The 27,202-nt window shown below is 49.9% G+C and overlaps 1 protein-coding gene across 3 annotated transcripts; it reads right to left on the bottom strand.

Annotated features, from left to right (window-relative positions):
• Positions 1-502: 502 nt before the first annotated feature.
• Positions 503-27,202, bottom strand: ANKLE1 (ankyrin repeat and LEM domain containing 1). 3 transcript variants are annotated; one of them, XM_053303959.1, is made up of 10 exons: positions 26,822-27,202; positions 22,353-22,505; positions 21,621-21,726; positions 19,569-19,677; positions 16,142-18,967; positions 13,364-13,526; positions 3,639-3,810; positions 3,139-3,268; positions 1,762-1,926; positions 503-1,174 (listed from the first exon to the last, which is right to left on the bottom strand). In XM_053303959.1, the coding sequence occupies exons 1-10, from the start codon at positions 26,932-26,934 to the stop codon at positions 909-911; spliced, it is 4,203 nt and encodes a 1,400-aa protein (XP_053159934.1). In that variant the 5' UTR covers positions 26,935-27,202; the 3' UTR covers positions 503-908. The 3 variants fall into 3 exon arrangements, with proteins under 3 accessions (XP_053159934.1, XP_053159935.1, XP_053159936.1); XM_053303960.1 differs by lacking the exon at positions 26,822-27,202 and adding an exon at positions 24,877-25,016; XM_053303961.1 differs by having other exon boundaries at positions 953-1,926; positions 26,822-27,201.

The raw sequence follows: 27,202 nt of genomic DNA, 5'->3' as shown, positions 1-27,202 counted from the left end.
AGGGCTGAGAGAGATTCCTGCCTGCAACCTTGGAGAAGCCGCTGCCAGTCTGTGAAGACAATACTGAGCTAGATAGACCAATGGTCTGACTCGGTATATGGCAGTTTCCTATGTTCCTAAAGAGAATCACCACGTTAAAAGGTGCCTCTTTGCCAGGTTAGCAGAGGTGGTCATAGAGCTCCAGGCAAAGTGGAAGCAAATAATGTTTCAGTTATAAAAGATACCATTCCTTCACTGTAGCTGGACTCTGGAGCTCTGTGTCTGAATGACAGGCAGAAACACACAACTTCTCCAGTAATGCTAAGCAGCTGTGCAAGTTCTGTGGGCTAGGAGTAGTGTCAGCAAGAGTTTGCCTATGATGCAAAGGCAGGCAGCATTGCAGACAGGGTGCAGCTGGTGAATGCGTCTGGTTTTTATTTCAATGGGTTTGAATTAAATTTCATATCTGTAGGTGTGGAGTTTACACATAAGTGAATGCAAACATGGAAGAGGAATTTGGCGTTTCAGAGACAACTGAAATTGTATCCGCAGATACTGGGAGAGAAATCATTATTTCAGCAACAAATATCTATGTAAACTACTCTGAGGACATTTGCCTCACTTTGGGAAATCAACATTTTTTTGCATTTATATTCAGTGATGAAACACACATGCCATCAATATTGGTGGAAATATTATTACTACAACTACTATGACTTTGAATATTTATATACTGAAGGAAGTGTGCAGTGCAAAAGTGCTTTACATCTATACCATTGTAGAAGAACCCTGAACACATGCAGAGTGTTTCCCACAGAACAATCAAATGGTGTGTGTGTGTGTGTGTGTGTGTGTGTGTGTGTGTGTGTGTGTGTGTAAAGGAATCTTAAGCACACACTTTAAAAAAAACCCAGTAAGTTGCCTGCTTCCTAAAATGGAAAGGATACTCTACAAAACAGACATTTCACAGAAATCGGAGAAATTAAAAAAAACCTGACCATACAATGTTTATTTTCCTTTATATTCACCTTGTTCTGGCCAGGATAATAACATTCAGATCTACTGGCTACTCTACACAGAAATCCAGTTGTCTTAATACAAAAAGTATTCAGTATGAATAAAAGGCGAAATTCCATCACCACATATAAAAGTGTTCTCGAGAATGGCTCCCTTGTGCCACACAGCAAGAGAGAACCTGTTAAGAAGAAAAGATGAACATTTAGCCTGTGTCTCCACTAAAAATTCATTTCTTAGAATGCAGGAAGGCTAGTCTCTTCCTCTTCTGAAGGCCTGCACTGCTCAAAATCCAATAACCCTACAGTCATTCCTACAAGTTCCCCTTCAAGCATAGCCAGAACTCGGAAAGCAGTGATTGGCAAATGGGAGGAGTGAAGGGTGAGAAAGAGATGCCCTGTATTCCCAAGATCCAAGCTAGTTAGCCCTTCCCTGGAGGGCAGACAGGCAACACAACTCCCATTGTGTCACGACTACGAATACTGTACAAGAATGTAATTACCATTACTAATGATTAAAATGTGTCCCAGCACCAGGGATACAGTGGCAAGCAGTCCCACAGAACTTGGACATTCCCTTAAACCAATGGGTAAGAGAGTCCTACTCCACAGGCAAGCTCCCAAGCACAAGCCTGGCTGTTAGGGCTCTTTTTGACTGACTGCAACGGCTGACTGCAATGTAGCCAAGAACCGACTTGATCCAAACGCTGAGGAATTTGCATGCAGCTCAGAGGGCCAGCAAACAGACAAGGAGTGCCCCGTCACTGGCCTGCGCGGATGTCTGTGGGGCGCAGATGCCGCTCCCCTTCTGCCAGGAAGATCTCCATGGCTCGGTGCAAGAGGTGGATGCCCAGGCACCGGCGCCGTTTCATAGGCCAGCCGGCCACGACACCGTAGTAATTCCCCTTCTTCTGATTAGTCAGCATCTTCAGCCCTGCAGGGAGAGAGGAAAGAACTATCAAAAGCAGCCAGATCCTGCAGAGAGGTGTGGGCTGCTGCCTGCCGTCACCAGGCTGCCTTCATTGCTTACGGCAGGGGGTCGCAACCTGGGGTCCCCAGATGTTGTTGGTCTCCAATTCCCACCACCTTCCCAGCCTTCAGGGTGAACACATCTAAGATCAGGTCTCACAAACACACACAGCAAATGTTAGAAGTACTGTGTCATGTTAGAAGTACTGTGTCAAAATAAATGCACAGGTACTCAATGGCACGAGAAAGGTACTTTGCACAGGCGCCCTCTTGCCCTATGTTCTTGGCACTGGGGAGAAGCAAAGCAGAAATGGGGAGGGGATTTTATCTGTTTATTAATTATATTTCTATACCACCCAATTCATCCAAAGGCCCTGGGCAGTGACTTGGCTCTAGACCTGAGGTTCCCTGATGTTGCTGGACTACAACTCTCATCACCTCCAGCCGTCAGCCATTATAGCTGGGGTTCATGGGAGTGGTAGTCCAACAACACCTGGGGATCCACGTTTGAGAAGCCCTGCTCTAGAGCAGGGATTCTCAACGTTGGGTCCCCAGATGTTATTGGACTTCAACTCCCATAATTCCCAGCCCCAGTGGCCTTTGGTTGGGGATTATGGGAGCTGAAGTCCATTAACATCCGGGGACCCAACGTTGAGAAGCCCTGCTCTAGAGCATCTGAAGCCTCTGCCTGGCAATCCCCTAAGCCTGTGGCTGTTGTAAGCTGCCCAGAGAACAATTTGTTATGTGGTGGCTAAGAAATAAAGCTCTGCCCCCCTAGTTCATCCTGTCCTCCTTCCCCAGAAGCAGGCACTCTCCTTCCCCACCAGCTGGGCCGCTCGGCCTGGCAGCGGGCACTCTCTTTCCCCGCCGGCCGACCCAGTGGTGGGTGCTCTCCCTCCCCACCCTCCCGGTGGTGGGCACTCTCCTTCCTGGCCAGCCTGGTGGCGGGCGCTTCCCCCCACCCCCGCTGCCCAGCGGGGGCCACCATTTTCTCTCTCCACACCCGTTGCTAGTCCAGCAGCTGCTTGCGAACTCTTATGAGAGATGCCACGCATGGGATTAACGACGGGTACGCCCAGGAAAAATAAATATATAGAAGATTATCATCATCATCATTATTTCAGCTGTCGCAGGCCCCCCAGACTGTGTCTTGGACCTCTCTTGTGACAGGCCTTACCGATGGCATCCACCATGCAGGCCTCGCGCGTGTAGGCTTCCACCGGGATGACGTTCTGGAAGCAGTGCATGGAGACGACCCCCTGTCCGCTTGCCCAGATCTCCAGGATGTGCTGCACTTTGGAACAAACCTGTGGAGCCGAAAGAGGATTAGGGGCGGGAGACAGGGGCAGCAGGGGGTCAGGGAGGCTGCCAACAGTGCCGCCCCCTTGCCTTTGCCACCCAATGGTTTCTTTTGAACTGCTGTGGAGACACCAGAGAATAAGTCTTACTGGATCAAACTATTCTCTTTCCCACTATGACTAGGGAAGTTCACCGGCCGGACATCAGGTGATGGCCTCCTCCTACTGCCTGTCCTACAGCACAGTATCCAAAGATACACTGCCTTCAACCTTGGAGGTTCCATTTATCTGGCATGGCTAAATTGAGAGGCTGTTTATTGACCCCCATGAATGTGTCTAGAGGTAGGAGCTGGTCCCTTGCCGCAGTGACACTTCGCACCTGGCCTCCCCGCTTTGTCCGGCCCTCCTTGTAGTGGGTCAAGGCTTCGTAGAGGTGACAGTATGGCCGGGACCGCTTCCCTTTGCCCACGTAGAAGATGGCGCTGATGAAAGTCCGGAAGCATTCCGCCCGGCTGGTGTACTGGCAGCGGAAGGGCAGGTTCTGGGTGACCCTGCAGAAGACAATGGAAGGAGGCAGGATCAGGGGGAGCGGTGGTGGCGGCAATAATTTAGACCAGGGTTTCTTAACCTTGGCCCCCAGATATTGTTGGACTACAACTTCTATCACTCTCAGCCACAAAGGCCATGCCTGGGGATGATGGGAATTGTAGTCTAAAAATATCTGGGGGCCCAAGGTTAAGAAGCCCTGATTTAGACCAAAAGGGACCGTTTGCATCTTACAGCAGACAAGTATCCCATGAGGCTGGATGCTGGGCTCTTTAGCTTCATGGAGAGCCCATAACTCAATGGCAGAACTCCTGCTTGGCATGCAGAAGGCCCTAAGCTCAAACCCCGGCATCTCTGTCTGGAACCTTGGAGTTACAGACACTCAGTGAGGCAGTTGGCTGACTTCTTGCCCATGTTTAGACAGATGCTGAAGATGCTGCTGTCCCAGCAGGCACCTGCTGACCTCCTTCAGACAGCCGTCTTCTTCAGCTATCTGTTGTAAATCTGTCAGGCTAGCCAGACAAAGCACCACAGAGGCAGAAGCAGAACAGCAAAATTCAACAGGAAGAAATTATCCAAACCAGGCCCAGTCCGAGTCAGTCCAATAAATCCAACAGAGTCCAAAGCGAAATCCACAGGCAAGGTCAACACAGTCCAGGGTCCAAACATGGTCAAGGCAATACAGGAACACAGCCGATTAGATCGCAGGAAACTGTTGTTGCTATCAGCAGGGTAGCTATGTTACAGGTGTCTTAAATAGGCTGAGCTCCCGGTGCTGTTAATTAAGAGTTGCTGAGTCAGCAGCTTTGCCTGTTGTTCTACGTGTGCAGCTTCTTAGCTCTTGCTGTCTCTTGGATCAGCGCCTCTCCACAGCTGAGACTGGTTGCGCCTCCTTCACAAGAGCTGCCTCACCCAGCTCTAACTCATCTTCGACTCCCTGTGCGTCAGACCCACTCTCCTTTGCAACCTCTGGTCCTTGCCCACCCTCCTCTGCTGTCAGCTCTGTCTCTACCTCCAGCTCCTCCTCAGAGTCTTCCAGCATGCCCATGACACTATCTCATTTTGTGTGGGTTCTTTTATCTAGGGATCCACAAATGTAGACTTAGCTCACTAACTAGCCCTTACTTGTGGTCACCACTGATCCCCTCTCAGCCCTCAGATCCTTTTCTGGCACAGTGCTTAGGAGAGAAACAGGTCTCCTGTCATTTGCACTGAGGTATGGGGACAGTAAGGAACAGCAGGAGCCCTCTCTTGCTGCTCAGAAAGGATTCCTGCCGTCTCTCCCCTGCTCAAAAATGGCCGTGGAAATGAGACCTCTGGGGAAGAGATCTCTGTGATGCTGGGTGACCTGCCTGCTAGAGGGCTGGGGGCACTTGCCCCCAGGGAACTGGATTTGTAGATGCCTGCTTTTATCTTGGGTGTGCCGAGGCTTTTATTGTTGGCTTTAACTTTTGGGGGTCTTTGCTTGGAGAAGAAAAGGCAGGCAGAAACATTCTCCCTCAGAAAAGGATGGCATCCGAGAGCATCATGGGTTGTCACGACCTCCTGCTCTGAGACAGGGCCAATCAGAGAGCTTTTTTCCTCCTGCAGCAGGAGGGAGGGGCAATCCCCTCAGGCTTCAGGCTTCGCCCTGTCTCGCTCCGGCAGGTGCTTTGTTTGTTTGCTCTGGCTGCTTTGCTCCTTTCGACTGCTTCTAGATCTGTCCTCCTCTTAATTTTATCCTGAGCTGGTCTGGTCAGGGTGTTAGCTACCTCTTCCTGCCCTGGGCTGTTCCAGTCAGGGCAGTATTATTCCTGAGGTGGTGAGGACTGGTTTGCTCGCGCCAGTCGCCTGCGGCTCTCCTCCCGCGGCGATTAATTTTCGGGCTTCTATGGCTGCCGATTCAGCTCGCCCCGAAGGGGGGGTCTCCCCCTCCCTGTCGGAAGATTCAGTGGCGCCAGCGATCTGCCGAGATGAGTGGGCTGCGGCAACCGCTCCCGCGCCAGTCACTCATCGCTCAAAGCGCAAGAAGCTCAAGAAAAGCTCAAAGGGAAAGGAGGCACCGAAACGCGCTGGGCCTAAGGGAAGCTCTGCTGTCGCTCCCGCAGTGGCCGAGAACCGGGGAAGCGGTTCCTTCGTTCCCCCAGAGGACTCGGCCGGGCCATCAACCTCGGGCACACAAGTCTTTCCCACCCCATTATCCCCGTCCCAATCTCTGGCCGCGGATCCCCCCCGGGCTCGGTCTCCAGCCGCGGAACCCCCAGCCAAGCGCGCGCGCCCTTCCCAGGAGTCGGGAGGCGCAGAGGACGAGATTCCTCCCAGCTTCGCAGCGCTCCTAAGGCGGGTGGTTGCAGAGGAGTTTGGGCGGTTGCTTCCCGCCCGATCTGAGGCACCCGCCATTTTGGGCGTGACAAGCGGTGATTCGGCTGCCGCGGCCGCCATTTTGGGACCAGGGGAGGCTGCCTCTGCCAACTCGGCCGTTCAGGCGGTTTCTGCTGCCGCTCGTCCTGATCTTGGGCCTCCTGTTCTGAGCCCATGTAATGCGAGCAGGGCGCTGCCCTGCAGCTTTCCACCGCCTAGTTCTCCGTAAGGGGGAGGGGGGAGAATCCCTTCAGGGGAATCTGACACTGATATGGAAGAGGGCGAGCTCTCAGGGGATGAGGGGGATGTTGCCTCTACTCCTCATGCCCCGTATTGCCTATTTTCACCACCAGACTTTACGGTCCTTTTACACAAGGCCCGCAAGGCTCTGAGATTGGGGGGGGTGCCCCTCCCGCAGGATCCTCCCGAGGGCGACCCCGCAGTTTTGCCTTCCTTAAAGGCTCTTGACGTGGTGGTGCCCTGCCCCCAACTTTTTCTAGATGTCATCCACTCCAAATGGAAGCGTCCTATTGAGACCAAGGGCCCCTCCCCCGGGATTAAGCGTTTTTATACTACCACCAAGGCTGTCATAGATACACTTCAGGTGCCTCCCGTAGACGCGGAAGTGGCTGCTCTGGTGACTGGCGCTGTCTTGCCCAGAGATGGGGATGAGGTTTTACGCAACTATGAAGATAAGAAATGTGACGCTGCTTTGCGCAGGTCGCATAAGGCCTCCTCCCTCGCTATGTGGGCCTCTATGGCTAACTCGATCTTTGCCCTGGCATCGGTGCTCTGGATTAAGGACCTCCTGCCCTTAGTGCCCCCTGAGTTGTTGGGTCTTCGGCAGGGCCTCAATAAACTACATAAGGCTTCCGCCTTCATGGCTGATAGCTCTCTGGATGCGGTACAGTTCTCGGCTAGGGCTATGGCCTCTGATGTTACGGTCCGGTGCCAGCTGTGGCTGAAGCATTGGAGGGTGGACCAGAAATCTGGGTCCAATTTGGCTAACTCGGCCTTAAAGGGAAACAAGCTCTTCGGGGACATTCTGGACCCTGTACTGGTCGAAGGGAAGGATAAGAGGAAGGCAATGCCTTCTTCTTTCTCACAGCGTCAGGAATGCAAACATTTCACCTCTAACTCCTCCTCTTCTTTCAGGGGTTTCCGGTCATCCTTTCGTCCCCGCCAGGACAGACAGGACAAGTTCTCCTCCTGGAGAAGACTGCAGCAGTCCTTTCGGGATAACTCCCAGTTCCGGTCCCGGCAGTCCGGACAGCAGCAGAAGCCTGGATTCAAACGTCCTGCATCACAATGACGGTCCTCCGGATTCTCAGGTGGGGGGCAGACTGCAGTTGTTCGCTCAGGCTTGGGCGGACACCTGCTCGGACGCCTGGGTTCTCCAGACCGTGGGCCAGGGTTACAGGCTGGATTTTCTGCTCCAGCCTCCCGACCGCTTCCTGGTCTCCCCTCGATCCAGGAGGAGGGGCAAACATGCCCTGATGTTGTCTGCCATCCGCCACCTGGCCGACATTCAGGCAGTCGAGCCGGTCCCTCCGGAAGAGATCGGGTATGGCGTCTACTCTATTCTCTTCTTGGTGCCAAAGAAGAGTGGAGAGTGAAGAGCCATACTCGATCTGAAGTTCGTGAACCGATTCATCCGAATCAATCACTTCCGGATGGAGACTCTTCGTTCCATCTTGCTGGCCCTCCAGGAGGGCGACTTCCTGTCCTCAGTGGACTTGAAGGAGGCCTATCTCCACGTCCCTATACATCCCCAGGACAGGAGGTTCCTTCGGTTCTCTTATGCGGGGACCCACTATCAATATCGGGCTCTCCCGTTCGGTCTGTCGACTGCGCCACAGGTGTTCACCAAGGTCATGGTGGCACTCGTGGCGCACTTGAGGACGAAGGGGATCCATTTGTACCCGTATCTGGACGATCTTTTAATAAGATCGCCGTCCCTTCAAAGGGCCCAGGGGGACGTGGAGGAGACCCTTTCCGTTCTCCAGGCTCACGGGTTCCTTGTGAACCGCCAGAAGAGCTCTCTGGTCCCCAAAAACTGGATTCAGCACCTCGGGGCTGTGATAGATTCAGTGAGGGGGACGGCATCCCTCTCCCAGGAGAGGCGGCGAAAGCTGTCCAACGCGTGCGGAAGATTGGGACTCCGCACTCACTCCGAGGTCCTCTCCCTCAGCCGGATCCAGGGTATGATGGTATCCACCATAGGGATAGTGCCCTGGGCCCGCCTTCATTCACGCCCACTCCAGTGGCTTCTCCTGCCCCTCCAGGACTTGATAGTGGCCCAGTCCCGCTCAAAGGTCCGCTTAACCCCCCAAGTTTGGAGGTCCCTTGCCTGGTGGGGGTCACCGGCCCTGAGCAAGGGTGTTTCCTTTCTTCCTCTGAGGCGGATTCTGGTCACAACGGATGCCAGTCTTCAGGGGTGGGGCGGTCACTGCCAAAACCAAGTCACTCAGGGTCTCTGATCCCCCCAAGAACGGCTCCAGTCGATCAACTGGCTGGAGCTAAGGGCGATCCGTTACTCTTTGGTCCGGTTTCTCCCCCTCATCAACGGCCGTCACGTTCTGGTGCGGACCGACAACGCGACGGCCAAGGCGCATGTCAACCGCCAAGGGGGAACCAGAGCATGGTCTCTGATGCGCGAAGCTTCGGTACTCCTGCACTGGGCGGAAAACCACCTGAGCTCGCTGGAGGCAGTGCACGTCAGCGGCGAGTCCAACACGCTGGCCGATTGGCTCAGCAGGACTCAGCTGGACCAAGCAGAGTGGGCGCTAGACGAGCCGGTCTTCCATGACATCGTGAAGAGATTCGGCTCCCCCCTGGTGGACCTGTTTGTGGCACCAGGGAACGCCAAGGTCCCCAGGTTTTTCTCCAGGTACCGGGCGCACGGGGCCGAGGGGGTGGACGCGCTGCTGACACCGTGGCCACAAGGCCTGTTGTATGCTTCCCCCCCACGCCCATCCTGTCCCAAACGGTCAGATTGGTTCGTCAACAGAGGGCAGAGGTTATCCTGGTGGCTCCACACTGGCCGCGCCACCCATGGTTTGCGGACCTTGTCGACCTGTCTCTAGCCCCTCCAATGTCTCTGGGCTGTCATCCCCAGCTTCTCCATCAGGGGCCTCTGTTCCACCCGGACCCGCGGTGGTTGAATCTGTACGCTTGGAGGTTGAGCGGAGCGCTCTAGATGCTTGCGGTTACTCCTTAGCAGTCAGGAACACCATCCTAGCGTCCAGGCGGCCGTCCACACTTCGAATCTATCAATCCACCTGGACAGCATTTGTGGCATGGTGTGCTTCTGCTAAGGCTGACCCTTGCACAGCTTCAGTCAGCCAGGTTTCGGGGTTTCTGCAGTCCGGTTTGGATAAAGGGCTCAAACCGGCCACTCTCAAGCGGCAGATGTTTACTATCTCCTCGACACTGCAGGTCCCGGCTGCCCCTCCCTTGTCGTCTCACCCCCACGTTCAGAGATTCCTTAAGGGAGCGGCGACACTCAAGCCTCCACCGGTCCATCGCTTTCCTACTTGGGACCTGAACTTGGTTCTCCGAGCGCTCGTTAAATCTCCCTTCGAGCCCTTGCGGACTGTGCCACGGCGTTTACTTACTTTTAAGGTCCTATTTCTAGTGGCCATTACTTCGGCCCGGCGGGTTTCGGACCTGGGCGCGTTGTCTGCCAGGAAGGAGTTATGTTTAGTCTATTCTGATTACGTTGTGTTGCGTACCGACCCCACTTACCTTCCTAAGGTTAATTCCCTTTTTCACCGTTCCCAGGAGCTGATGCTCCCTTCCTTCTGTCCCAAGCCTTCTTCCCCCAAGGAGAAGGAATGGCACACCCTTGATGTCCGCAGGGCACTCAGGATCTATCTGTGGCGCACAAAGGACTTTAGGGTTTCTGACTCCTTGTTTGTTTCCTTCCGGGACTGTTCGCTGGGGAGAAAGGTTTCTTCTTCTACCTTGTTGCGTTGGATCTGTGAGTGTATTCAGCTAGCCTACACAGCGGCCAAGGTGACAATCCCAGAGGGTATAACAGCTCATTCCACCCGCAGTGCAGCGGCCTCCGCGGCCCTCGCCACCAGGGCACCCCTGGTGGATATCTGCAGGGCGGCCACGTGGGCTTCTCTCTCCACATTTGTCAAATTTTACAAGATCTACGATTGGGCTTCCGCAGATGCCTCCTTTGGCAGACGAGTTCTGCAACGGGTGGTCTCTGCATAGGGCTATTCTCACGGTCTCCCACCCAACACAGGCAGCGGCTATGGCATGTCCCATGATACTCTCGGATGCCATCCTCTTCTGAGGGAGAATGAATCGTTGGCACTCACCTGAATGGTCATTCTCCTCAGAAGTATGGATGGCATCCGACCCGCCCGACCGTTCGTCTCTGTTTCTGTTTGCTTCCTACTTCTCCACCTCTCTGTTCCCTATATAGGTGTGGGGAGGCTCTATTCTTCCGCGTTGTCTGTCTCATTCCATGGGTGGGGTTTTCCGCAAAGAGATCGCTCAGCTCGTTTTCTCCTACAGTTTTTCTAGTTTACTTGTTCTTCCACCCTGTTTGGTTCTTTCCTTGGTACTGTTTTCTCTAGCAGGAGCATTGGAGAGCTGGCAATTGACTGAAGCCTGAGGGGATTGCCCCTCCCTCCTGCTGCAGGAGGAAAAAAGCTCTCTGATTGGCCCTGTCTCAGAGCAGGAGGTCGTGACAACCCATGATGCTCTCGGATGCCATCCATACTTCTGAGGAGAATGACCATTCAGGTGAGTGCCAACGATTCATTTTGAACAAATCTGAGCTTATCATACGATTTTATAACAATTGGTGGCTGACTCTTGTACAGAGTTGTCCTGATTGTAATGATGATGATGTGATGACTCAATGCAATAAAATGATGCCTGTCAAAAATCTGACCCTGACTGTGAGCCGTGGTTGGTCTGGGGCCAGAAACCAAGCTCTGCAGCCACAGTTGAAGCCAGTTTGCAAACCACAGTTGGGGCAAACCACAGTGCCATGTGACATCTGAAGTCACAGACCAGTGACAAGCCACAGGCAGGGTGACTGCTCCACCTCAAGCTGGCTGACTGAACTTACAAAGCTGCATACTTGGAAAAACCTACGAAGCGATGAGAAACAAAATCAGCCTTGCAACTAAGCCCTGGTTTATCTGTCTGCTCAAGCCACAGTGTAAATTATTAAAACTACAGTTAGCATAAACCAAAGTTTTGCATTATGTCTGAACCTACCCAGCCCGGCAGCCGGAATCTGGGATGAACCTTCCAGCAATACCCACCCTCTTCAAATGTGTGCAATTCATCTAAGTTTGAATTAAGCCTCACCTGACCCTACTATATAGGAAACATAGGAAGCTGCCTTATACAGAGTCAGACATTTGGTCCATCTAGCCAGCACTGATTGGCAGCTGCTCTCCATGGCTACAAGCAGGAGTCTCTCCCAGTCCCACCTGGAGATTTATTTATTTTTATTTTAAAATTTTTATAACACCTTTCATTAAAATAATCTCAAGGTGGTTTGCAAAACATTTAACAATATAAAACCATATCAACTTCACAATAAGAATTACAATGGAATATAAAAATACAATTCTAACTAGAAGTCTAAAAGACATGTACAATATAAGCCTAAGATACAAAGCAGCCAATGCCACCACCGAGGCCTTCTGCATGCAAAGCAGATTCTCTGCCACTGAGCTACGGCCTCATCCCCTCCACAGAATCTCTTACAGTGCTCACGTGTAGTCACCCATCCAAATGCCAACCAGAGCAGACTGGTGCTACTGCATGGCCACCTCTTCTCCCCTGATACATGAGCCAGCTGGGATGGTTGATATTATCTGGGCGGTGGGGGGGGGGGTATGAATGCTCCTTGTGATTTTTGACAGGGTCTACACCCTAATTTCCCCTGCTAACCTGGCAAAGGGGCACCTTTTTAAAGTGGTGATTCTCTTTATTTAGCAGGGGGAGAGTAACTGGCCCTATCCACCCCCAGCACACTACCTCCCAGTGACTGTTGCTGGTCTATATTTTATGGTTTCTTTTTAGACTGTGAGCCCTTTGGAGACAGGGATCCATCTTATTTATGTATTATTTCTCTGTGTAAACAGCCCTGAGCCATTTCTGGAAGGGCGGTATAGAAATCAAATAAATAAATAAAATAATAAATAATGGCGCAGCAAGGAAATGACTTGCCTAGGGAGCAAGAGGTTGCTGGTTCGAATCACCACTGGTATGTTTCCCAGACTATGGGAAACATCTATACCGGGCAGCAGCAATATAGGAAGATGCTGAAAGGCATCATCTCATACTGTGCAGGAGCTGACAATGGCAAACCCTTAACTTGGCAAAGAGGCACCTTTTAATGTGGTTATTCTCTTTATTTAGCAGGGGGAGAGTAACTTTCCACCCCCAGCACAGTACCTCCAGTGACTGTTGCTGTTGTGTATCTTATGTTTCTTTTTTAGACTGTGAGCCCTTTGGGGACAGGGATCCATCTTACTTACTTACTTATTTATTTATTATTTCTTTGTGTAAACTGCCCTGAGCCATTTTTGGAAGGGCGGTATAGAAATCGAATGAATAAATAGTAATTAATCTATCTATCTATCTATCTATCTATCTATCTATTTATTTACCGTTAAGTTTATATACCACCTTTCATTAAAATAATCCCAAGGCAGTTTACACAAAACTTTATAAACAGTAAATTAAAAAAACAAACAAAAACAAGCCCTCCTGTATTCTACCAAAGACAAGCACAGGGCTCTGTGGTCACCAGGAGTCAAAACTGACTCCAGGGCACAATCTTTCTTTCTTTTTCTACACCCCTAGAGATGGAAAGCATAGTATTGCAAGACTTTCAGCTTTCAGTGTGTTTTCATCTTTTTATTGTGCTGCCCATCGGGCCTTCAGACAAATTTGCAATTAAAAGCTGTTTAAAGATTTAAAGAACACAAAAATGGCTATAAAATGTCATTGAATTTGTCAGAGGAATGGAAATAAAAATAGGCAGGAATGTCCTCCAAAGATTCCTCCATAGAGAGAGGACAACAGTTTGTTCATTGTTGCCCTAAACCTGACCCTTTGGCTCTGTGCAAAAATGACTGCAAATTTACCCTAATCTTTTTTTGGGGGGTGGGCCTGGCTCACGGACTATCGTTAGAATGCTCCAAGAGACTGCCATGAAAGGATGCTTCATACCTGGGATCCAAGAGCAGGTAATTGAAGCTGGATTTCAACAAGCCTTCCCTCCACTTTCTGCTCTTGTCTGGCTGGTCAAACTGCTGAGACAAGGCCATCTCGTCATCTTTGCCGTCTGGGATCTGGTATGTTTCCAGGGCAGAAGAAAGTTCTGAGCTGTAGCCTAGGCACAAGTCAAGAAAATGCTAGTATCCCACTCAAAAGGCAGAAAGGTTATATGCATGCATATTGTGGAATGCTCTCCCTGCTGAGATACGATCCTCCCCATCTCTAGCAATTTTTTAAAAACACCTGAAAACCCATCTTTTCGCCCAAGTTTTCTCAGCTTTTAAAAATTGCTTGTTTTAATTTTATGGTTAGATGAACTGATTTTAAGGTTTTAAAATGTGGTTTTTATGGAGTTTTATTGTATTTTAACTTTTGTAAACCGTCTTGGGATGCCACATGAAAGGCGGTATAAAAATTGAATAAAATAAAAAAGTAAATCTAGTCAGGGACACAAGGAGAGAAGGCGGCAAGCTACACAGCAAGGGGTTTCTCCAAGATCACTTGGATAACTAATAATCCACTAGTAAAGGTAGTTCACACCATTGTTGATGGGTAGCATCTTACCCAGCTTCAGAAGCTGAGCGCACTCCTGATTTTAGATTGGGTAGTAGCAAAAGCCTCGTGGGGGGAGTGACTGTCTATGAGACAGGAGCTGGGTAGGATGGCTTTTCCTCCTCCTAGTATAAATGACTTTTGAAAACACACCTGTTTTATCAGGCTTTTCATTTATGATGCTTTAAAGTTTTATTTATGGTAATTTTAATCTGTTTATGTGATTTTTAGCTTTTCATTGAATAGGAACTTAGGAAGCTGCCTTCTGCCAAGTCAGATCATTGGTCCAATCTAGCTCAGAATTTGTCTACCCAGACCGGCAGCAGCTTCCCCAAGGCTGAAGGCAGGAGTCTCTCTCAGCTATGTCTTGGAGATGCTGCCAGGGAGGGAACTTGGAACCTTCTGCACGCAAGCATGGAGATGCTCCTCCCACCATCCCCTAAGGGGAATAGCTTACAGTGCTGCTCACACATTCAAATGCAACCCAAGGTGGACCCTGCTTAGCAGAGGGGACCATTCATGCTTGCTACCACAAGCTCTCCTGGTAAACCACCCTGAGATTTTTTATAGGGCGGTATATAAATGCAACAACACAAACACACACACACACACCACCCCCACCAAAACATACAGGTGAAACTCGGAAAATTAGAATATCGTGCAAAAGTCCATTAATTTCAGTAATGCAAATTAAAAGGTGAAATTGATATATGAGACAGATGCATTACATGCACAGCGAGACAAGTCAAGCCTTAATTTGTTATAATTGTGATGATCATGGCGTACAGCTCATGAAAACCCCAAATCCACAATCTCAGAAAATCAGAATATTACATGGAACCAAGAAGACAAGGATTGAAGAATAGAACAATATCGGACCTCTGAAAAGTATAAGCATGCATATGTATTCAGTACTTGGTTTGGGCCCCTTTTGCAGCAATTACTGCCTCAATGTGGCGTGGCATGGATGCTATCAGCCTGTGGCACTGATGAGGTGTTATGGAAGACCAGGATGCTTCATTAGCGGCCTTCAGCTCTTCTGCATTGTTTGGTCTCATGTCTCTCATCCTTCTCTTGGCAATGCCCCATAGATTCTCTATGGGGTCAGGTCAGGCCAGTTTGCTGGCCAATCAAGCACAGTACACTGTATACTTTTCAGAGGTCCGATATTGTTCTATTCTACAATCCTTGTCTTCTTGGTTCCATGTAATATTCTAATTTTCTGGGATTGCGGATTTGGGGTTTTCATGAGCTGTACGCCATGATCATCACAATTATAACAAATTAAGGCTTGACTTACCTCGCTTTGCATGTAATGCGTCTATCTCATATATCAGTTTCACCTTTTAATTTGCATTACTGAAATTAATGGACTTTTGCACGATATTCTAATGTTCCGAGTTTCACCTGTAATCATCAAAATGCTGGGTGCATGTTCTGGGTCGGGCAGCACCATCCTATCCAGCTCCTCCCTCACAGACAATCACTCCCCCTCCTCCTACCTAGGCTTTTGCTACCACACCATCGAAAACTGAGAGCGCGCACAGCTCCCGAAGCTGAGTAGAACGCTTGCTCTGCCCCATTAATGACGACGTGATCTGCCTTACCATGTCTAGCTTCCCCAGCCCCACTCTCTTCCCTTCACTCTCTGAATGCACGATTGAGAAGGCTCAGTCAAGAACAGGGGCTTACGACTGCTATGCCCGAATGACAGATGTATTCCCCTGCCCCCCTCCCCGCTTTGAGACCCAAACAGCTAAGTATGAACAAAGATAAAAAGGAGCACACCTGGGAATGCAGCACAAAAGCCATCTGGAGTGGACAGAAAGTGTCTCCCAAAGCTCACACAGATGAAGAAGTCTTGTGCGAGGAAGCATTACAGTGTGCTCTAAAGCAGCAGGAGGCAGCCTTGGCTCTCCAGCTGCTGTTGAACTACAACCCCCATCATCCCCAGCCACCATGGCAGCTGGGGATGATGGGAGTTGTAGTTCAACTGCAGCTAGAGAGCCTACTGATGCTCTACAGCAGGGATTCTCAACGTTGGGTCCCCAGATGTTATTGGCCTTTGCCTGGGGATTATGGGAGTTGAAGTCCAATAACATCTGGGGACCCAATGCTGAGAACCCCTGCTCTACAGGGTCCCACCCGCATCTGACCTCCGCCAGCACAGCGACCAACCTGCAGAGCCCTTCCGGGACTTGGTCTTGGGGTCGCTCATCAGCTTTTCCAGCAGCTTCATGTAGACGTTCCGAGTGAGGCCTGTCACTGGTCCCGGGTTGACGCCAAAATCCCGCAGCTTCCGGGCCAGGGCTTCATCCGAGAGGCAGCGCACCTCTGCGGACGGCTGTAGGGGGCTGCCTTCTTGCGTCGCCTGCCCCACCACTTGGCTCGCATAGGCCCGCCAGTTGTAAATGATGGTGTCTTCCGAACTGGTGGTGTCAGCAACAGAGTCATCTGTGCACGGGATGTGCCGCTCGACGAGGGCGTGCCCTTTGTCTTCGTCCACGTAGAGGTACTCCACGGGCTCAACAGCACTCAGGTTCACAGGCCGGCCACCGGGCGACAGCGGGACTGCCTGGCGGATGGGGCTCAGCCTTCCAGGTGGATGAACAGTGGCTCCCGGGACAGAAAATGGTCCTCCGGTGGATAGCCTGCTGAAACTCACCCGAGAGTGCTTGGGCGGCCTCTTTGGCCTGCTAGGCTTGACCCCTGAACCTTCGGGCACAGCATCTCGGGTTACTTGGGCTGCCCAATCCCCCTCCACACCTTCTGGCAGACATGTGTGTTCCTCCAAGGGAAGTCTCACCTCCAGATTTCTTGAGCAAAGACTGCCAAGTCTGACACCTGGTCGGTTGCTGCATCTACAACAGTCTCCCCCAGAACGTGTCAGTGTGGCTGGGTTGCCGCTGCTGTTGTTTGAATCCGGCAGACTGGATCCTGGGCAGCTGGTTTGTTTACAGCTGCTGGGCCCAAGGGCAATTAACTGGGTTTCATCCAAGCCGCCGACCTCCTCTCCTAACATGCACGGGAGGCTCTCGTTCGGCAGGACAACAGGGGTCCGTCTTGCCCCTTCAGGGCTTCTCACTCGCCTGGGGCGCCTGGGGCTCTCCAGGGTCTCATCAAAGAGGGAGGACGAGCTGCTGCTGCCGCCACTGCGGCGTGTGGATGACGAGGCCATGCGGCTTTTGGTTCGGGGTGTGATGTGGCAGGGCCTTAGGCTTGGCTGGGGGGGTGGCGAGTGGCAGGCCTTGGTCGAAAGCAACATCATCCTCAGCCTCATTTCCAACTCTGTGGACTCTTCTTCTCTGGAGACTAGGGTGGGGTGTGGGACAGCCACTGTGTCGGAGCCCTCGCTGCCTGCACAAGGCTGTAGCTCTTCCGGAGTCCTCTGGATAAGCATCGTGTCTTGGGGAGCCCTGTCTCCGGGGCACTGAGAGAGGCTTGATGCTTGCACCCTCCCTCCCCTTTCCTCCTTATTAGGCTCTTCCCATGCTTCAGAAGGCACAGCTCCTTTGAATTGACCATGAGGTCCGTCTGTTGCAACTTGCTCAGCAAGCACGGAAGAGGAAGCTTCCAGAAGAGCTGCATTCTCTGCTCCACAATCCTTCGGAACCTGGAATGCTTGGGGCTCTCTTGATGGCAGCGTAGACCAGCTCTGGTCCTCCCTCTGTTGCAAATGATGCTTTGTGGGAAGCACATCCTGAGACTTTGGGGAAAGACCGAGCTCCCCAGTTCTTCCAGGACAGCCATTCTTTCGAGGGCTGCAGAGATCAGATGCCGGCTTTCCAGTGCATGCCTTGGAAGGGGTCTCTCTAAAACTAAGTGCATCATGCAGCTGCCTTGCACCCTGGGAACTGGTGGTTGTCACTGACCGCATCTCGACATGCTCTTCTAAGCCGCACGTCGGCATACCAGAACCTGGGCCTAGGTACGTCTGTGACATCAACTGGCCATTACCAACACTATCAGGTCTGTATGTAGAACAGCTCGTTCTGCCTTCCCTCTTCTTGCAGATTTGAGTTCTGCTATGACCTGGCGCTTCTACAATGCTCATGTAGCAGTCACTGTCACACGAGGTGTACCGGCTAATGCTCCCGCCATCCGAGGTCCTACTAAAAGACTTCTTGTCCACAGCACCTCCATCTGGATCCCGAAATGCCCTCAAAAGAAGTGCAGAGTCAACCACAGTCTTTTCCAAGTCCAGTGTGGCTGTGGAGTTCAGCTGGCAGAAGAGGTAGGCGTGATCTGGAGAGGTGACATCCAGTCCCTCCTGGCCAGTGGTCCTCACCACAAGGTCTGGGTCGAGGAAGCCATTGTAGTGAGAAAGGTTGAGGGTGGCATCGGCGTCCCACCTTCCGGAAAGGCGATCTGCTCGAGGCTGAGCCCAAATTGCACAGCTGGATGGAGCCCTTGGGGTCTCCTCGGTAGTGTTTGGTACCTTATGGCTCACCCTGGATGTCCATGATTGAGAGTTAATGAGAGAGGGACAGGGAAGAGTGCTGTTTGGATCAGCAGACAAACAACATCTGCTATCTGAAGTGTTTTCAAAGCAGCGAGACTGAGTTGAGCCGAGGTTTGCCTCCAGTGTGGGGGGTGCTGGCTTGACAACAGGGTTACCCCAGACAGCAGACGGATTTGAGGCACGGTTTCCACAGGAAGTGCTGGACGCAACCACTGACTGGAGATGGAGATGATCACCGAATGTACTACATTCCTGAGAATCCTCCGTAAGGTACGAACAGGAGAGCGACTCTTCAAGGCAGATTCCCTTATCCTGAAAATCCCCTGCGGTCCAAGAACTTGGATGGCCATTTGGAGCAGATGCAACAGGGTGAGAGAGGGAGCTGACTGCCCCTGCACGATCGAGAGCTCTGCTTGGAAAGGACTTTGAAGTGCTGCTGATCAGCTTGGGATGAGGATTATCCTCCAAGAGTGGAGAAATGCCACCAGTTTCCAGGGAATCTTCAGTCACAGTGGTGAGAAAACTCTCCGCTCTCCGTTGGGCTGAATAAGAGCAGAAAAGGACAAATGCTATAAGACAGTTATCTTCACTGTTTTTTAAGTGAGGGAGCACTTTGGCAAGCAACAACAAAAATCGTCCTTCAGTGTGAGAAACATTTCCCACTGTGCTGACCTCCACACAGTATTGTGCTTTTCTCAGTGCTGGGAGGGCCCTTTAAGAGAGATGGAAACCTCTCTTCACAGCTCTTGGAGGAAAGTGCTGGGAAGGAAGACACTTCCCAGCACTCCATGTATGCCTTCCAAGATGGTGCAGGGGCTCAAGCGGGCTCCGTTTCCCTTAAAGAAATCCCCTCGCCCCCTGGCACTGGGCAACTCGCAGCACTGCACGGTGAGAATGGCTGTCACTGCATGGTGCCAGGGGGACTGTGTAGTTGCAGTCAAAGCTTCAGGCAGGCCCAATTAAACAATTAAATCAGGGGCCGCATTTAGGACTGATGGGGACCACCGGCTCCTGGGCCTTACAATGAAGAACACTACTTTAGGAGGAGATATTCACTGGGAACTGGACAAGACCAAGACAAAAAGAGCAAAATAGTTCATGGGTTTCTCAGCTTGATGGGTCTCAAGTCCTCCTGGCACTCACCCAGCAAAAGATTCTGCTCCTCTCCCAGTTTTTCCAGGAATCCCTGTAGGATACCAACACACATCTCGTTCCCCTGCTCCGAGGCCAAGTCGATGGCCGTGTTTCCATCCTGAAAGACAGAAGCAGGGCAGGAAGCCCGGACATTTCCCCCAGTCACAGAGGAAGAACCGGATCTGAACTCCTTAAAACAATTTCAGCATCTTGAACCAAAGATGCTGAAAGATGGCTAGTGAACTACTAGCCACAAGGCAACTGCTTCAAAAGAAGTAGCCCAATAACTGAGGCATGCACCTTGCGATTGCATGGTTCATAGTTTCTTGGCTTTTAGTCCAGGTGTATTTTGTTGGTGAAGACCTTTAGCCCTTCAGAAACAGTGCAAAAAATAATAATAATGTGTTTTCCTAAGTTAAATAGTTATCATATTCATTTTATAGTTACATTGCTAGCTTGAGAGTTTGAAGTTATCGAGCATGAAATGCATCTGAACCTGGTAGTGAACAAGGGGAAGAGAGCTGGTCTAGGGGTAGTGAGCATGTTGTCCCCTTTGCTAAGCAGAGTGCACCTTGGTTTGCATTTGGATGGGTGACTACATTTGAGCCCTGGCTGCTATAAGATGCTCCCCTTAGGGGATGGGGTCATTGCTCAGTAGAAGAGCATCTAGCCCCAAGGTTCACTCTCTGGCATCTCCAGCGGCAGTATTTTGTGCCAACTGTAGTTTCTGAATGTTTTTCAATGGCAGCCTCACAAAGAAGGTACTGGGATGCGACCAAGGCATGGGTGATGAAAGTCTCATCTGCCTTCTGACAGGAAGCTGCCTTATCCCGAGTCAGATCGCTGGTCCATCTAGCTCAGATTTGTCTAGACTGATTGGCAGAGGCTCACCAAGGTTTCAGACACGAATCTTTCTGCAGATGCCAGGGACTGAACCTGGGACCTTCTGCATGCAGAGCAGATGTTCTACCACTGAGCTACAGCCCCATCCAGTGTTCCCAGAGCTGATCTCATGGTAGCAAGCATGACTTGCCCCCTTAGTTAAGCAGGGTCTGCCCTGGTTGCATATGAATGGGAGACTTGATGTGTGAGCATTGTAAGATAGCCTCTCAGGGGATGGAGCCGCTCTGGGAATTGCATCTGTGTTCCAAGTTCCCTCCCTGGCAGCATCTCCAAGACAGGGCTGAGAGAGTACCCTGTCTGCAACCTTGGAGAAGCCGCCGCCAGTCTGAAGACAATACTGAGCTAGATGGACCTATGGTCTGACTAGGTATATGGCAGCTTGCTATGTTCCCTCTAAGGCGTGCGCATGTGCGCATGCTCACAAGTTTTTTAATGTGCGCCCAGTTAATTTTAGATCTCGCTCAGGCTGAATCAGGAAGGCCCCACTCTGAATGTGTGTGCCCAAAACATACATTGATACTGCCGCCCAGCACAAAACCCATTCCACACACAGATGGGGAGAGAGAGAGAGAGAGAGAGAGAGAATGAACACACACACACTGGCCCCATCCCCTAAGGGAAAGATCTCACAGCAGACAGCGTTCACGCTAACTCACCAATCGAAATGCAAACCAGGGCAGGTGTTGCTAGCAATGTGGACAATTCATGCTCTCTACTGAAAAACTGGCTTTCCTCCAGTGTTCCCACTAAGGCGTACGCATGTGCTCGCGCTCACACATATTCTGATGTCCGCTCAGTGAATTTTAGATCCCGCTCAGGTTCAATCAGGAAGGCCCCACTGAATGCAGGTGCGCACACACTGCCTTGATACTGCCACCCAGAACAAAATTCGTTCCGCACACAGATGAAAATAATTAGAGCGAACACTGATTTCCTCCCCACAAGGCTTTTGGGATATGGTAATGAGAAGCAATTGCTTTTCAAAAGCCCAGCTGATTGGACCTCAACTACTAGGTAATTTGGCTTCTATTGTCTCTGTACTCAGATGCACCATTCTCCAGTATTCCTCATATGAGGAAGACCATGTTTTCCCTTACTTCTGCCTCAGAGTGGAGCATGACACCTCCAAACCCCAGCGACAGATTTTTCCTGGCCCACCTGGTCTTGTAGCCTGGGGTCCCCTCCGTCGATCAGCAGCAACCTCAGACACGTATAGCAGCCCCACGAAGCCGCAACATGCAACGGAGTGAGATCATCGACAGACCTGACATATGGAACACAAGAACCACATCTCGCTCTTAAAACGTTTATGGTGAAATATTTATATTGCTTTTCATAAAAGTTAGCCCAAAGCAGTTCATAGAATTAAACATAAAACAATATAACCCACAAACATCAAATTAAAACAGCCAAGAATATATGTAATACAGGAACAGAAGCCGCAAACAACAATTTAAAAAGCCCCAAACAATGACAGAAACCAGAATTCCTTAAGTGGACAAAAGGGAGCACTCCTAATGTCTAGCCTAAATCCACTTCCTTGTAATTTCAACCCATTGGTTCTAGTTCTAAGGAGAAACGAGTCTGTCCCAGTTAAGTGCACCAGGCACCTCTTATGGCTGGCCAAGGGCTCTACAGGCCCCCTAATTCTGCTGCCTTCCTGGCCCCACATAAACAAAGAAGCTGTGAAGCATTGAGAAGGTCAAAACATTTGGCTGGTGGGCTGTGATTGCTTGGAGACATCCTCTTCCTAAGGGTGATGCAGAAACCAGAGTGAGCTGGAAGAGCAGACACTCTTCCCCTTTGGAGCTTCTTTCCTTCTTATCTGACGCTTGGAAGGTGCCCCGTTGCCCTCCACCCTTCAGGTAAGAAGCTGCCTCTCTGGAGTACCTGACATTGGGGTCTCCCCCATGCTGAAGGATGAGGCCGAGGCACCGGATCCCACTCTCCTGCTCCATCCCAGCAGCCAAGTGGATAGCGGCGATTCCCTCTGGCAGGAGGAGGTTGGGGTCTGCACCCCAGCGCAGAAGGGTTTCCACCATCCTGGGAAACAAGAAAAACGAGAGAGAGAAGTGTGTGTGTTGTGGGGGTGAGAGATAAGAAGTTAGTAGAAGCCATCACCTCCCCCACCAACAAGTCACCAGAGCCAAAACGCTACCCTCTCTGGGTGTTTTCCTCTTCCGACACCCTCTCCAGAGGGAGTTTTTACAATCACCTGAATATCTTCTCACAGTGCTAAAATTCTCCTACCAAGTTAAAAGGTGTAAAATAGGCAGAGGCGATGCTCGTTGGTTTGAAAATGCACGCAACACTTCACTGACCGCCCTTGCTCGAAGGGTTGCCAGAACCTCGAATCCTCAGAGGCTCTCTGGCAGTGTTCTCTCTAATTTCTTTCATCTCTGTGCGGAATGAGTTTTGTTCTGGGCGGCAGCATCAAGGTAGTGTGCGCGCACCTGCATTCAGAGTGGAGTCTTTAACCTGATTCAACCTGAGCGGGATCTAAAATTAACTGAGTAGACATCAAAAAACTTGTGAGCACGTGCAAATGCGCACGCCTTAGAGAGAACACTGCTCTCTGGTCCATAGGTAACTTTTCCTGGGAAAGATCCCTACTCACGGACCCAGGAACGAGCCCTATCTACATCAACGGCACCCTTTGGAATGGATCAATATCTGTTTTGTGGGATGGGTGGGCCTCTCATAAGGCAGAAGTGCAAAAGACCATTCCAAATTTACTCAAAAATATGCTCCACTATAGTCCACAGGGCGTATTCCTAGGTAAGCATGCAAAGAACTGCAGCTTAAACACTTCTTGTCTTGGTGCTGTATAACTGTAAATATTCCCAATAAATAATATTGGAATGGCTGATATTAGGGTGACATTCTTGCTCCAACTCACCCCTTTGACATCCTCTACATCGGGGTAGCCAGCCTGAGACTCTCTACCTGTTGTTGGACTACAACCTCCCAGTTTATGGTGGTTGGAGATGATGGGAGTTGTAGTCCAACAACAGTGTGGTATAGTGGTTAGAGTGCTGGACGAGGACCGGGGAGACCTGAGTTCAAATCCCCATTCAGCCATGAAACTAGCTGGGTGACTCTGGGCCAGTCACTTCTCTCTCAGCCTAACCTACTTCACAGGGTTGTTGTGAAAGAGAAACTCAAGTATGTAGTACACCGTTCTGGGCTCCTTGGAGGAAGAAAGGGATATAAATGTAAAAACAACAACAACATGGAGAGCCAGTCTAGGTCCATCATAAGCCTGTAGCATCAATGCATACATATTTTTCCCAATTAACCCTAACCTTCACCTTCCCCTGTTACCTCCCTTGTGCCAAGTAAACTCCCTGGGACAGAGACGTGTCTTCATGTTATTCTTCCAATCCATCACCATGTGGCACTTTAGAATATTAACATGAAATCGCATAGTTGAGCTAGTATGGTTAAATTAACTAACTGCATTAGGACAAGAGAGAGAAGACAGCAGAAACATCTATTTGTTCAAATGTGTATCAATTATTGGAATGATAAAACTCAGGATAAAGCCCAATCATTCAAGTTATTAGGTGCAATTTAAGACAAAATTGTTGCAATGTAAAAAAGAATTAATTTAAAATCATTTATGTCATAAGACTTCTTTCTTCTCTCCTTTTTATGATTTAACAAAGCTAAAGAAGTAATTTAATTATTTTTTCTTTGTTTTATGTTAAGTTTCCTTTCCACCTGCTCCTTCCAGAAGGCTCAGAAAAATACTTGCCTACTTAAACATCCATCAGTGTCAGAGTTATTTTGAGGGTGGTAAAATAAAAATAAAAATCATTTCAACAATCACAATGAATAAACACAGAACAAGATGAATTAGTGGACCCAAGTGCGATTTTCAAGAGCAGCCAGTAGGAAAGTCCATAGTGTAACATGTCAGCAACAGACCTCCCTTGGTTTTTTCTACCCCCAGCAACTGGTATTGCTCTGAAGAGGGGGGACTCCATATAGTCATGACAAATAGGAGTCTAGTAAAAGCCACAAAACAGAAACAACCACTTAGTAGGTGTAGCCAAACAACTTAATGTTATTTAAGTCCCACCAAGCTGTTTATTAAAAGTACAAAAAGCAGCTTACAGAACTTAAAAGCAAATAAATGAGAGCTACAGACACCTTCAGTGGTGCAGCGGGGAAATGCTTGACTAACAAGCAGAAGGTTGCCGGTTCAAATCCCTGCTGGTACACCGATATTGGGAAGCAGCAAAACAGGAAAATGCCTAAAGGCATCATACTGCATGGGAGGAGGCAATGGTAAACCCCTCCTGTATTCTACCAAAGAAAACCACAGGGCTCTGTGGGCGCCAGGAGTCGAAATCGATTGACAGCACACTTTACCTTACAGACACACAAAAGCAGTAATAAAATCACAAACCCTTCACAGATCTGCGTAATTCCCTCCTCAGTTTAAGCAACCAATGATCTGGTGGCAATGAGTTGTATCACATTGTTCTGCTGTGTGAACAAGTCCTCTCTTTGGTAGGCTACAAATCCCCGGACAGTCAGTTTCAGGAGAGTTAGTAAGTAGCCCTAAGTTCTAGTTTTGCTAGAGAAAGAGGAAAGCAGTTTCTCCAGCCAGTTGCTTCATAGCAACATCACCAGCACCCTCTGCAGGCCAGAAGCATCCTCTCTCCCCAGACATGCCCAAGCATGCTCCTGCACATAAAAACGCTGCACAGGGTACAAGTTTGCTGCAAATTAAGGCTCTCTTGGTATGTTTTTTTTCTAAGGAGCTCATAACTCATAACTACTCTAGTCTCCACCCTCTGAAGTAAGATATATAGGGTTTAGGTAAGATCCTAACCTGTTATTGTAAACTGCCCAGAAACACGAGTTTGGGGTAGTATATAAATATGCTATACAGACAGACAGAAATGGCTTCAAAAGGGAGAAGACGAGTGGAAGGAGGCAGAATCCAAAATTGTACAATATAACATGCTCCTAAAATATTGCTTTTAGGAGGGCCCTGAAGACATACCTGTTTTCCCAGGCTTTTAACTGAATTTTAAATTTTAATGTGTTTTTATCTATTGTGATTTGTATCTTTTTATGAATTTTAAATGTTTTATATTTTATATTGTATTTTAATCTGTACACCACCTAGAGACTTCTGTATGAGGCAGCATAGAAATTCATCTCAATCTGGTTCCAACCCCCACATACATAAATACATTCTAGCAACAACACACACACACACACACACACACACACACGTATGTAGACACCAAGAGGTATATTCCAAGAGGAGAGCTGGTCTTGGGGGAGAGCAAGCACGACTTGTCCCCTTAGCTAAGCAAGGTCCACCCTGGTTGCATATGAATGGGAGACTTGATGTGTGAGCACAGTAAGATAATCCCCTTAGGGGATGGAGCCACTCTGGGAAGAGCAGAAGGTTCCCAGTTCCCTCCCTGGCAGCATCTCCAAGATAGGGCTGAGAGAGTCCTGTCTGCAACCTTGGAGAAGCCGATGCCAGTCTGTGAAGACAATACTGAGCTAGATGGACGAATTGTCTGACTCAGTATATGGCAGCTTCCTATGTTCCCATCTGTATCCAGTGTTCAAGTCAGTCTGTGCCCAAAATCATTTTAGAGAGGAGAGCTGGTCTTGTGGTAGCAAGCATGACTTGTCCCCTTAGCTAAGCAGGGTCTGCCCTGGTTGCATCTGAATGGGAGACTACATATGTGAGCACTGCAAGATATTCATTCCCCTCAGGGGATGGAGCCGCTCTGGAAAGAGCATAGAAGGTTTCAAGTTCCCTCCCTAGCTTTTCTGAGATAGGGTTTAGAGAGATTCCTGCCTGCAGCCTTGGAGAAGCCACTACCAGTCTATGAAGACAATACTGAGTTAGATAGATTGTCTATCTATGAAGACAATACTGGGTTAGATAGATCAATGGTCTGACTCAGTATATGGCAGCTTCCTAGAGAACAATCACTTCTGTCACCACCACCCCCAACCCACACCGTCAAAAATAAGCCAATGAACAGGTATAGATATGCATCCCATATGCCTTATACAGTTCGGACCTCCATTTCTCTTCAGAGAATGTAAAGTCAGCTAAGCCTTTATTAATTATTATTATTATTATTAATTCGATTTCTATACCGCCCTTCCAAAAATGGCTCAGGGCAGTTTACAAAGAGAAATAACAAACAAATAAGATGGCTATAGATACTAGATATATAGATACTAGGTTTGCCTAATACATACCAAGAAACTACAAGAGAAAAGCGATTTCTGGGGGGGTGGGGGGGAGATAAAGAAAGAAAAAGAAAAAAGACAGGGCACGTGTACCCGTGCGCATCTACACGGCCACTTACTGCTCATCCTCGCCCCGCAGCGCCTCGCAGAGTCCAGCTGCGAGTTGCAGAGCGCTTGGCCTGCCACTTGAGGGCGCCCAAAGCGAAGAAGAAGTAGAGCCGTATCTGTGCATGCTCAGTCCAGCTGCGCATGTGTATTCCGCACACAAAGGGTATGAGGGCCTCCGGGGTCTTCCCCATCCCCGCGCTGCGGCTGTCTAGGAGAGACTGCTGCTCCCGGCACAACGCACTGTCCAGGGACGTCCCGATGACCGCCACTTCCGTCACCGTCTGGCCCGACACGGATACTCACAGACGGCGCTGCTTCTGCTGCCGCAGCGCCGCCATCTTGTTTACAAGGTTTGAAGTTTCCCTCCCGGCCTCTAATCAGGCCTATCATTG

The sequence above is a fragment of the Hemicordylus capensis genome, chromosome 2 (genome assembly GCF_027244095.1).
Source record: "Hemicordylus capensis ecotype Gifberg chromosome 2, rHemCap1.1.pri, whole genome shotgun sequence".
NCBI classification, from domain to species: domain Eukaryota; kingdom Metazoa; phylum Chordata; class Lepidosauria; order Squamata; family Cordylidae; genus Hemicordylus; species Hemicordylus capensis.
This window is presented reverse-complemented; position numbering and strand designations above follow the sequence as displayed.